Source organism: Rhinoderma darwinii, chromosome 6, assembly GCF_050947455.1.
Source record: "Rhinoderma darwinii isolate aRhiDar2 chromosome 6, aRhiDar2.hap1, whole genome shotgun sequence".
NCBI lineage: Eukaryota > Metazoa > Chordata > Amphibia > Anura > Rhinodermatidae > Rhinoderma > Rhinoderma darwinii.
The window spans coordinates 43,991,792-44,003,803 of NC_134692.1; the positions used below are offsets into that span (position 1 = coordinate 43,991,792).

At 41.9% G+C, this 12,012-nt stretch overlaps 1 protein-coding gene across 2 annotated transcripts in view; it reads left to right on the plus strand.

Moving 5' to 3' along the window:
* The window catches only part of MLPH (melanophilin), a 33,099-nt gene that overhangs the window by 13,835 nt on the left and 7,252 nt on the right, over positions 1–12,012 (plus strand). Inside the window, exons 8-12 of one of the 2 annotated variants that reach the window (XM_075831180.1) lie at positions 5,643–5,788; positions 8,444–8,527; positions 8,610–8,783; positions 11,219–11,374; positions 11,456–11,548. In XM_075831180.1, the coding sequence (XP_075687295.1) occupies positions 5,643–5,788; positions 8,444–8,527; positions 8,610–8,783; positions 11,219–11,374; positions 11,456–11,548 (653 nt within the window). The remainder of the gene's footprint in view (positions 1–5,642; positions 5,789–8,443; positions 8,528–8,609; positions 8,784–11,218; positions 11,375–11,455; positions 11,549–12,012) is intronic. The other variant, XM_075831181.1, reaches the window with a different exon arrangement.

Genomic DNA, 12,012 nt, shown 5'->3' on the forward strand with positions numbered 1-12,012 from the left:
GCTGCCCCCACACAGTATAATGCCCCCCATAGAGGCCCCCCACACAATATAATGCCCCCCATAGCTGCCCCCACAAAGTATAATACCAACCATAGCTGCCCACACACAGTATAATGGCCCCCATAGCTTCCCCATAGTATATTGTCACCAATAGCTGCCCCACTGTATAATGCCTCCCATAGCTGCCCCATACAGTATAATGCTATCCATAGCTGCCCCCACACAGTATAATGTCCCCTATAGCTGCCCCCACAGTTTGATGCCTCCCATAGCTGCCCCCACACACACTATAATGCCCCCATAGCTGTCCCCAACACAGTATAATGCCCCCATAGCTGCCCCCACAGTATAATGCCCCCCCATAACTGCCCTCTCAGTATATTGCCACCCATAGCTGCCACCATACAGTATAATGCCCCCCATAGCTGCCCCCACACACAGTATAATGCCCCCATAGCTGTCCCCACACAGTATAATGCCCCCATAGCTGCCCCCACAGTATAATGCCCCCCCATAACTGCCCTCTCAGTATATTGCCACCCATAGCTGCCACCATACAGTATAATGCCCCCCATAGAGTATAATGCACCCCACACAGTATAATGCCCCCCGTATAGTATAATGCTCCCTCAGCAGCCACCATATCAGCCCCCCTCCCATACCCAGTATAATGCCCCCATATGAGCCTAATAGGAGATCCTTCTTCTCCACTGCGCTGTGAGTGACTCGGTGCAGACACGCGCGATGACGTCACTACGTCGCGCCTGCCTGTGTCGAGCCGCTCACGGCACAGTGAATGCTGGAGCAAGGCTCTAGCATTGAATTGAACTATATCTGCATTCTGAGGATGCAGATACAGTTGGAAACGTGACCAGCGAGGTCAGCATTGTGTGGCAATGGGAGCCTTGTGGGCCCTCCAGGCTTAGGGGCCCGGCCGCCACTGCGACAGTTGCGACCCCTCTAGCGACACCAGTGATTGCAAGGTTGATCCAGGTAATGAATATTAGAAAATTCAAACAGGTTACATACACTGTAAGGCCAAAAGCATATGGATATTGGATACTCTTTCAGCCACATTCATCACTGCATAAAATCAAGCCAACAGCCATGCTATTTCCATAGACATACATTAGATGTAGGATGAATGCAGCAAAATACACGGAAATCCTGGAGGAAAACCTACTGCACGGTGCAAAAAAACTGTCAATTTGGAGACCAGAAACCCAAACACAGGAGCTTAAAGGGTTATTCCCAAGTCAACCCAAAAGAAAAGTTTATTATTTAATATGTTACATATTAATAATAATTTTCCCCCAAAAATTATTTTTGCCAGTCAAATTTTATTTTTTATTTCATCAATTTCAATCTAAAAAGTTCTTCTTTTTTTTACTAAATGTGTGTTTCTATCAATCTTCACCAGCAAGTGGCGCTGTAATAAAATTACAATGCTGCTTGGTGTATGTGCGCGCTCCTGGGACCGCTATTATACAGCATTCATAGCATCATCGCTCCCACCGAGCGCTTCAATGATTAAAAATATATATAATGAAACAAATATAAGTAAATTTAGGAAGGTACTTACAGAGTCAACACAATGTGCTCGTTCCAGAAAGCTCACAAAATTATCTCTATATTAGAATATAGAGAAAACATGGGGGGATCAAGCGCAGTGTGTGGCGTCTGATAAGAGGTATGACTCTTATAAGAGGTATGCTGACAAGACAGTGCGCACGCATGGGTAATGCGTGCTCACGCTATAGAAGAGAGAGGAGAAAAGGAAGAAGTGCGCAGGCACGACAGAATGAGGGAAATGGTGGTGACTTGCGCTATAGAGGAGGGCATATCTTACAAACGCTGCACTACAGAAAACAGAAGGTATTTAAAAAGATGTTTGTTTTTAAATTTCTAGGGCTTTGAACATTGAACTTTATGTTGGGAATAACCCTTTAACTATATCTGAAGACTTAAAAATTCAGGTATAACTGCAGTGAAAGCCAATGGGGCAGATTTAGGCAAGGCAGTCAGAAGATGCGCAAAATTAATAAAAGTGGCGCACGCTTCATGGTAAATTTGGTGCATCTTGCTAGACCTGTTAGACACTTTTCTATTCCTTATACCACTTCTTGGTTGGCTTAATTTTTGCCCTTTTGGTGCCAAATTTTGGCTCAAGGTCGTGCATTTTAAGCCAAGCCTCTTTTCCAATAGGTCACGCCCCTTGTCAGACGCAGCATTAATATTGTATAAACAGTTAATAAATGTGGTGCACTTGATGTTTGCTAAAATTTAGAGTCAATTTAAAGCAGAATTCTGGCGCATTTTAAATTGTAAATCTGCCCCAATATCTTTTTTCTCTACATATACTCTATACACTATATGGTCAAAAGTATGTGAACACCCAAACTATTAAGTTCAGGTGTTTCAGCCACACTCATTGTAAACAGGTGAATACAATCAACACAGCCTCGCAACCTCCATAGACAAACATCGCTAGTAGTATGGGACGTACCAAAAAGCTCAGTGACTTGAAATGTGGCAGTTGCAAGAATGTCTGTGACTGAAAATGTATACAGCACACAAGAAAATGTTGACAGCACACTCCGAACATCAATGCCACCTAAGCCACTAAATATAAACAAATATGCATTACTGCTGAGTCTGCTTACAATAGTGAGGTTCTTAGCGCACATTTTGATCAAATTGTGTGAGCCCACCTGCCACGACAAGGCATCCTCTATAAGGTGGGAACCTACGCTGCACATACACCCAGAACTAGGAAATTTGGATGTGAAATTTGAGTTTTCTTCTGCATACCACACGCAATCCAACGGCCAAGTTGAAAGGATTAATCAAGTGCTTGAAATTTATCTTCATCATTTTGTATCTGTTCAACACGACAACTGGGTGCATCTTCTTCCATGAGCCGAATTGTCTTACAATATTCACATGAGTGAGTCTACTACTACATCTCCATTTTTTATTGTTTACAACCAACATCCACGTGTCCCTCTTCCTGTAACGGCTACATCTCAAGTGCCTGCAGCTAATTCTTCTTTCAGAAGTTTTCTTCAGGTCTGGCAGCAAAGCAAGTCTGCGATCCTGCCGGCAGTGAATCGCATGAAGAAGTATGCAGATAGGAAGAGAAGACTTCCTTCTCAGTTTCTTCCCAGAGTTAAAGTCTGGTTATCTTCAAAACATATTCGTCTGAAAGTTTCCTCCTACAAATTCGCTCCCAGATTTCTTGGTCCCTTTGCGGTCCTGCAACAGATTAACCCGGTGTCATACAAGATTCCAAATTCCTTCCATGTGTCCCTCCTGAAACCTGTGGTCCTCAACCGGTACAGTCTCCTGGCTCTGCAATTGCTCCCAACTGTTCTTTTTATGTCTTTGAGGTCATGGAGATCCTGGACTACAAGAAGGTAGGAGGGAAGACCTTTTACCTGGTGGATCGGAAATGTTTTGGTCCCTAGGAGAAGTCTTGGGAGCCTGAAGAAAGTGTTGATGCCCCAGCTCTCATCAAGAAGTTCCTTCTATGCTCTGGATCTAAGAAGAGGGGGCGTAAGGGAGGTACTGTGATTCCCGCAATCGCTGACCACCGGCATTCCCCACTCATCGGCAGCCGCGATTGCAGGACTCTGAGAAACTGCCAGCATCTCCTTCCCCAGAGACGCTAGCACACACTGCTCTCCTCTGGTCAATGCCCGTTATGTGCGTGCGTGCTTGTCCCTGGCCTTAAAGGGCTAGCACGCGCACCAGGTACATCACCCCTGGCCAATCCCAGCACACCCAGGACTCTGCCCACTTCCTCATTGCCTGAGCAATGTTGTGTTTAACCCTGTGTTGGCCTGCAAAGGTTCCCAAGCGCTATCCTGTATCCATGATCGGGGTCAAGTCCAGTGTCCGTGTCAAGTCCAGTGTCTGTGACGACTTCAGTATCTGTGTCCATGCCAAGTCCAGTGTCCGTGACGACTTCAGTATCCGTGTCCGTGTCAAGTCCAGTCTCCGTGACGACTTCAGTATCCGTGTCAAGTCCAGTGTCCGTGAAGACTTCAGTATCCGTGTCTGTGCTAAGTCCAGTGTCCATGATTACTTCAGTATCCATGTCTGGTGTCCGTGCTAAGTCCAGTGTCCGTGACTAACACATTTTCCGTGTCCTGTATCCGAGACAAGTCCCATTGTCCGGCACAAGCCATCTTCTGATTATCCGGCATAAGCCATCTTCTGATTATCCGGCACAAGCCAGCTTCCGGTTGTCCCGCACTAGCCAGGTTCCGATTATCCAGCACATGCCAGCTATCCAGGTACTCTCGTCCTAGTGACGGTTATTGACATTTGTTTGACCAGCTGCTACTCCGTTATGGCAGAGTGGCCCAGAGGGTCCACATTCCCCACAGTCGTGTCACAAGGACATGTTAGACAATTATAGCTTCTAACTTCGTGGCAACAGTTTGAGAAAGGCCTTTAACTATTCTAGCATGACTGTGCCCGTGCACAAAGCGAGGCCCATAAAAGATTGAAGAGTTTGGAGTGGAGGACCTCGTGTGGCCTTCACAGAGCTCTGACCTCAACCCCATTAAATCTGATTAATTGAATGAATTATAACGCCTATTGCGTGCCACATTTTCTTGTCCAACATCAGTGTCTGTCCTCAAAAAAACTCTTTTGGCTGAATGATCACAAATTCCCACAGACACACGCCAAGTCTTCTCAGAAAAATGGAGGCTGTTATAGCGTCCCAACTCTATATTAACGCCCATGGCTTTGGAATAGGATGTTCAACAAGCTTACATATGTAGGTGTGATGAGTAGGTGTCCACTTTTATCACCTATCCCGTGGATAAATGTTAATAGTGGGAAACAAGTGACAGCATTAAATAATATTGAAAGAAACAATATAGTAGTCTACTAAAGGTTCTGACTGTCTCTACACTGAAACTTTTCTAATCCATCTGAAAAAGGGTACATAAGTCCTAAAACATGGTGACATTAAAAATGTAACACTTGAGACCTTAATTGTATTTATTTTTCCGTGGATTGCACGGATTTGCACCACATCGCTATATTTAACGTAAGAAATAAAGTGCCACATGTGGCACCTTGTTTTTTTTTTCTCTGTGATAATAAGGTCTTTGGCTTTGAAATGAGATTTCAACAAGATGTGATTTTTATATGGCTGCCTACTTTTGGCCATATAGTGTATAACAAGTAAGTTACAAAGGAAAATAGTACGAATTGATACATTTTTAAGTTATAGTATAATGTGGTAGCTCATATAAGCTATAGTAACATAGAAGTGGTGGATCTTCGCAAGTATAAAAGAATTACTGAATTTCTTTTCCTTCTATTACATCCACCAAAGAAAGGAGATGCATCAGTCTTTTCTATACACCTTTCCTCTCTTTTGAATCCACTTTTGGCCTTGGCTAAAAAAACTTTGTGTGCAACAAAACTTTGTGTGATTTTTACCCTGAAGTTCATAGCCCAATCAGAAAATATTTTCCATTGTACCTGCCTTTAATAATGCCTCATTTCCCCCCTTTTACCCTTTTCATCTGATCCTCCAGACCTTCCCAGTTTAACAGAATCCCCCAAAAATTATTCCATCCCTGATCCCCAACTAACTCGCACCCGCTATCTCCCTAAAGGCAGCCCTTCCCCTGCACCCAAGGCATCACACTACTCTGGTGACATGGACACCTCTGATGAAGAAAGAGGAGCTATTCCCAAAGCTCCTCCCAGACGTAGAAGCCGGGCTTCATCTCAGGAAAACGTCCACCAATCAGGCACACAGGTAACATTTGAACTAAAAGGTTTTCTGCGCGTCAGTAACTATGTCAGAAATCCTGTTTGCTTTGTGTACATCCGGTAAAGAAGATAATGTATCCCTATAAACAAATATATTTCTTTGACTATTATACCATGCTCGGTCACTGTCCTGGTATGACATGGATATAATATGGTCTACTGTGTGCCGGACATGATGTGTTTGCCGATGATGTCATCATACCCTTTCATTCAGTGCTTACTCATTAATTAAAATCACAGCTCACAGATTTACTTTTGATGTAAATGATTTCCCTGTTTTACTTCCCTCTTAAGCTCTTCAGTTCTTTGTGTGAATTTGTTAATTATATTTTTCTGTGCCTTGTTCTTGGAATGAGTGCCTCTTAGAAGAAAAATCATTTGATTATAATTAGATGAGGTGTTTGATGGAGAGAAAAAAGAGCTATAAAGCTATGTATTAACTCTTCTTTCCAGCAACCTACACCCCTATACTTTTAGTAGGGCTTACTTCAGACATACATTGCATACTTTGGAGAAGGATGTTTTACTTAGAGGGGATGTCCACTTTGGACAAAACCTTTTTAAATAGCCCACAATACAGGAATAATATTGGGAAATATGCATAGTATAGGGTGGAACTGAAAATCTGTGTCACAGGAAATCTGGTCTGGATAAGTGGGTGGTCTTCTCAAAAAGAGGTAGTCTTTTGCGAAGGTATCACTGTAAATCCCTGATCACAGGTCGTCTCACTGCTGGGAACCCTAGCGATCAGCTATAATCTATTGAGGCACCCTACAGCAATTCTTCTGCAGTGACCATCACAGGGGAAAATCAGCATTACACAGTAGCTACTGAAATCAATGGGCTGTGGATATGCTGGGTCCTCCAGAGTGAATGATGCGGTTTGTACCTGGTATCTACTCTGGCTAATAGATGAGGCTCATGAACAGGAGAGCTCTCTATAGTAACTCAGAATTCCATAATGGGGTAATTGAAAATGGGCTTTATAAAACTAGAAAACCTATTTCAACTGTAGGTAAATCCTAAGATATTAGGGATCTACATAAATAGTAATTCTATAATATATTAATAATTTGGAGGCTTCTGAAAATTCTGGCTACTCTATGAAATAATGGCTTTGCTGCATTGTAGACAATAGTACGTGTTCTGCTGATGAACTGACAAGGCAACGCCAGGAAACTTTACATCCTAACAGCCCTACAAGCTTGTAATGGGATAATTCATATCAAATACTAATATATACTTTGAAGTGTTTTTGAAGGAAATTCATATCGATGGCTTATCCGTCCCTCAGTACTCCCTCTGATCAGCAGAAAGAAGAGCCCCTTTCACTGCAATACCCATCACAGCGCTGTTCTCTTTCATGTGGCTGTGTTTGTTACTGCAGCTCAGCCTCAATCACTTGAATGGGGGTAAGCTGCAGTATCGGGCACAGACACCCAGACAAGGACGGTGGGCACTAAAATGAAGGCAGTCAGACCCCCACCAATCATACTTTGATGGCCTATCCTAAGGATTAATGTTCTACTTAGCAGGACCAACTTGTTCTTTGGTTTGGTGTTCAATAAAAAAATAAATTTTTAAACCCCTTTAAAATCTCTTGTTCCACAGCATTACCCCTTCTCCCACCACAATTTTCCCAGTGCCACCCACAGTGCTTCTAGCACCAGGCTTAGTGCCCTCAGTAACAGACATAGTGCTAACAGTAAGTCACAGCTCTTATAGTAAATACCCCCCGTAAGCTACAGTTCACCCCTCAGCACAGCACTTACTTTCTCCACGCTCCTTTGCAAAGGAGAAACTCTGCCTGGCTGAAGTGATTTGTAATAAAATCTTGAATTAAAATAGTGGCAGTAATCCATGACTGACATGCTGAATTCTGGACTCATGATGATATACAGACGTTTGGGATGATGGTATACAGACATTTACATTTGCTATTGAAGCCTGGCTAACAAATATTTTTAAGATTTACTTTTATAGAAGCATCCAGTGTTTCTAGCGATCAAGCAGATGACATTACAGTGTCAGCCAGTGATGCCACTATTACCTGGTGTGATCTACTTACCAAGAAAGAATAATGTAATGAATAGGTGTAGTGTCAGAAAATACAACACTGATAAACTGACACTTTAGAAAATGTGTTGCTATGTACACTATAAAAAGCCCTGGGTTGTTCTAGTCTTTATAAAGAGTCTTTACTGAGGGTACGTGATTTTCTACTGCACCTCCGATATCATAACACGTATAATGTCAAGTGACATCAGAAATATAAAGGGGTTTTTCTGAGTTTAGGAAAAAAAACGAAAACGTATCTGTGTATGTTTGAATGCTCACCAGATGTTGCCACCATAGCTCAGATGTGGTTATTTTTCATTTCCACTATCTTGCCCAGCTATGTGCCGCACTGTTGTTTTCATTTTGCTAGGGCTTGCTGTGTCGTGTCATGTCATAATAAAATCACTGGCCCATACTGGTGGGTCTCTGAGATTATGCTTCCTGGCGGTGGTAAACACATCCAGCCTATTCTTCTATGGTTTTCTAAAATTTATCCTATCCTAAAATCAGGTAATTGGGTGGCGGCAATATTCTTATTTGGTGATGGGATCTGTCCTACGAGTTCCTTTTCCTTCTTTCACAGATGTCTGAGCTTAACAAACGCATGTCTGCTATTGAACGCATGCTAAACCGCCTAGAGGAAAGAATCTCTGTGCACTCAGATGAGGTAATCCCATCTCATTACTGATTTGCTCAATACAGTAGACCATATCCATTCAATAAAAGCCTGACACTGTCTAATCTCTTAGTCCACAAGTCATGCAGGCCACACCGATGCAGATTTGGAGGAAGAAACACTTAAACGAAAGATTGGAGAACTTGCCAGTCACTTGAGTGATAAAGGAGGCTCCTCTGATGAAGAAAAAGGACCAAAACTCAAGTCAACAGTGAAAACTTCCAATAAGGACACTACTGATCAGAAGGTAAAACATTAGGACAACAAGGAAAAGTAAGACATAAAATTGATCTGTAGACTGACAGATTATTTAGGATTCATTTTAAATATCTTGCAGCCTTGTGGAGTAAGGGCATGTTCAGACGTGGCGGAATTTTTCCGCTGCAAATGTTGGTGCAGATTTGGGGCAATTATGCAACGAATCTGCACCAACATTTGCATTTTTGACAGGTAATTCAGACGTTGCAGAAAACACAGCGGACTTGCCACAGATTTCAGTTTCAGGCTGAAATCTGCAGTGAAATTCCGCTTCTTCTCCGCAACGTCATGAGCATGCTGCGGAGGGAAAATTCTGAACCGCAGCCTAATTTCCGCACAGTTATTTTCTGCAACATCTGAGCTAACTTTCCTAAAAATGTATAGAAACAAATGTAAAAAACGGCTGCTGCAGAATTCCACTGCGGACTGTCCGTAGCGGAATTCAACAGCAATTCCGCCACATGTGAATGTGCCCTTACTATTGGGGTGTCTCCTGGAAGTGAAACCAATACTAACTTTTAGGATTGCAAACTGTGACTCCAGATGTGGAGCTTGACTTAAAAATCAAGACCATGTATTTTAATAACAGTTGTGTAACGAATATCTCTGGATGGGCCAAGTTTCATTTATCTCTGCGCATCATCTAAGATGTCTACATCGCTGGTTCTTGGATCAATGCAATTTGTTGCCTGCTTTTCCTGTGACCTAAACCTCAATTTAATAACTCCATCCATGTCACTAATCTACAAAGACATTATACGTCCTCCTTTATATGTGTCCCCATTAGTTTTGTTCAAGTGGTCCCGTGTCCTACACAATTGAAAAAAATCATACCAGTGTGATGTGTGGGCATGTTTGGGTAGTAGCGAACTTAGATGATAAATTCTGTCAGGATCGGATTAACGGTAAGTGATTAAACCTCCTTGTACTCCGCTTCTTGTAATAACAGAGGAACTCCTGGTTTTAAGGGACATGTTTTTCTTTTTAATGTGGAAGGGAAACAATTTAAAAATGGTTTTAATTGGGTTATTATATATAAATGGTGTCAGTGGATGTTTAATGGTTAAACCTAAGATCCCAACAGTTTATTTTTTAAAGGGAGGGGGGTCTTTATAAGAAGAGTGAAAAGAATAACCAGGCTTCCCATTGCTCTGTCATCTTTCAATAAGAACCCGCTAATGGGTCCCGTCTAGTAAGTTCAGTACAGTAAAAGATGCATCATGAAGATCAAAGTGCCTCTTGAGAATGGCTCCAAGACTGGAACTGAGAGCTCTCGAGAAGATGTATCAACGTGGAAAATAAGCACGCCATCTACCCTTAGTGCCCCCACCTTTCAAACTCCTTTTCATCCATTTAGCATAACACATTATTGGGAAGTTGCATCGAGAGAGTCTGAGACAGCAACATCTCTTTCAGTCTAATGGATTTATTAAACGGTTACTAAAAAGAGAGATGAAACATGGAGAGCATAGAGTGTTTGTTTTTGGTTTCTTATTCCTTTCACTATTATTCAGTCACAGTTAAAGATGGATTCACATGGCGTACATATATACTCTATATACACAAACATTTGTTTGTTTTCCTCCGTATTTACTCGCGTATATCCTCAATTTTACATCTGAGCTATATCCATGTATCATACATTTACTAGAGCAAAGTTCTGCTCTTTATGTTTTCTTCTTGGTAGCTGGAAAACATGTTATATTGGAGAGAAGGATGATACTATTGCAGAACAAAAATATCTTGTTGATCTGTTATAAGAAGTGAATTACATTTAGAGCTACCCATACCATTATTTAATCTTGGGTACATGGAATTTCTGAATGGACGGTAACTTCTCCCATCTGCAGAGGACAGCAGCTCAGGCTCTCTGTGACATCACGGCCAAAACATTGAGGACCATAAATGCCACTGAGAGGGCCATGCAAGAAGCCTATGGTGGTGAGATCCAACAGCCCATCATTCCTTACACCAAACCAGGAGACAGCAGCAAGGCACAGGCTGAGTTCCAGAAATTAGAGGAAAATGTAAGGAATAGGATGTAGTGGATCATGTTATGAATAGCGGACGTTCGGTCATGCAAGTTAATGTCATGTATCATGATGGGCTTCATTGTGTTCTACTATCCTACATTACATAAATAATAATGAAAGCACAGGTAATGGAATAATATTAATAAAACTATATATGCACATAATGATTTGTTTATGGTTAGTGAAAAATAATCTGGGAAAATAGAGATTGGAAAGTCAATTAAAGATCAGGTAAATGAAATGAGAAGAAACACAGCTTAGACTGCTCTGAACCTATGCGTACAACTAGTAAGGAGTCCGGCTGCACTCAGAATAGTCATTTTTCCACTGAACCATTCAGTGTACACCTTCATTAACTTGTCCAATCTGTTTTTAATGTATTATACGCTAGGTGTACATGGTAGCAGGTAAAACACATGGACTTGAAAAGAACCTACAGGATCTGGAGGAGCTGGCATGTCAGAGTGGAACCACAGATTCCGAGCTTTCAGAATTAGAGGTCAGCGTGGCATCTGCTATGGCACAAGTACAGCATACAGAGAGTGAGGTGAGAGGCAAGAAACCAATCATTCTGTTTTTTTATGTCTTTCTCTTATAATCGCACCTGTCTTATCTTTGTTATCTTTAGGTGTCAGATATTGAGTCCAGGATAGCTGCTCTGAGTGCAGCAGGACTCACTGTGTCACCATCAGACAAGGCCAAGAAGAAGTCCAGCTCTCGGGTAATATAACACAGGTTATTAGGTTATATGATACTCTATACAAAATTCCACTTAATGCTGGTGTCAACATTTTAGCATCTGTATTATTGGTGCAAAACTACGACTTAGATTTAGGGGGAGATTGGATAATTAAGATTGGCGATTCATACAACAATCTTAAACTCAGCTGCGCTTTAATAAACGCACCAAATTTCTTATGAGGTGCACAGCTTTTTGATACATTTTGTGCATCTTTGCCTGTCTGCACGCCAGACAATCAAACGTAGATTTGCACTATAATTTACACCAATTTCTGGCATAAATTTTACTAAATTTGTCGATCCGTGGGAGGCCACATCCCCTCCACTAAACCATGTGCAGAACGGCAAAAAGTCGCAAATTATTGCACAAATATGGCATATTCCATCATTTTCGACTTCATTAAGCCACAAAAGTGGCGTGAAACTGTTAATAGAATCCCCACA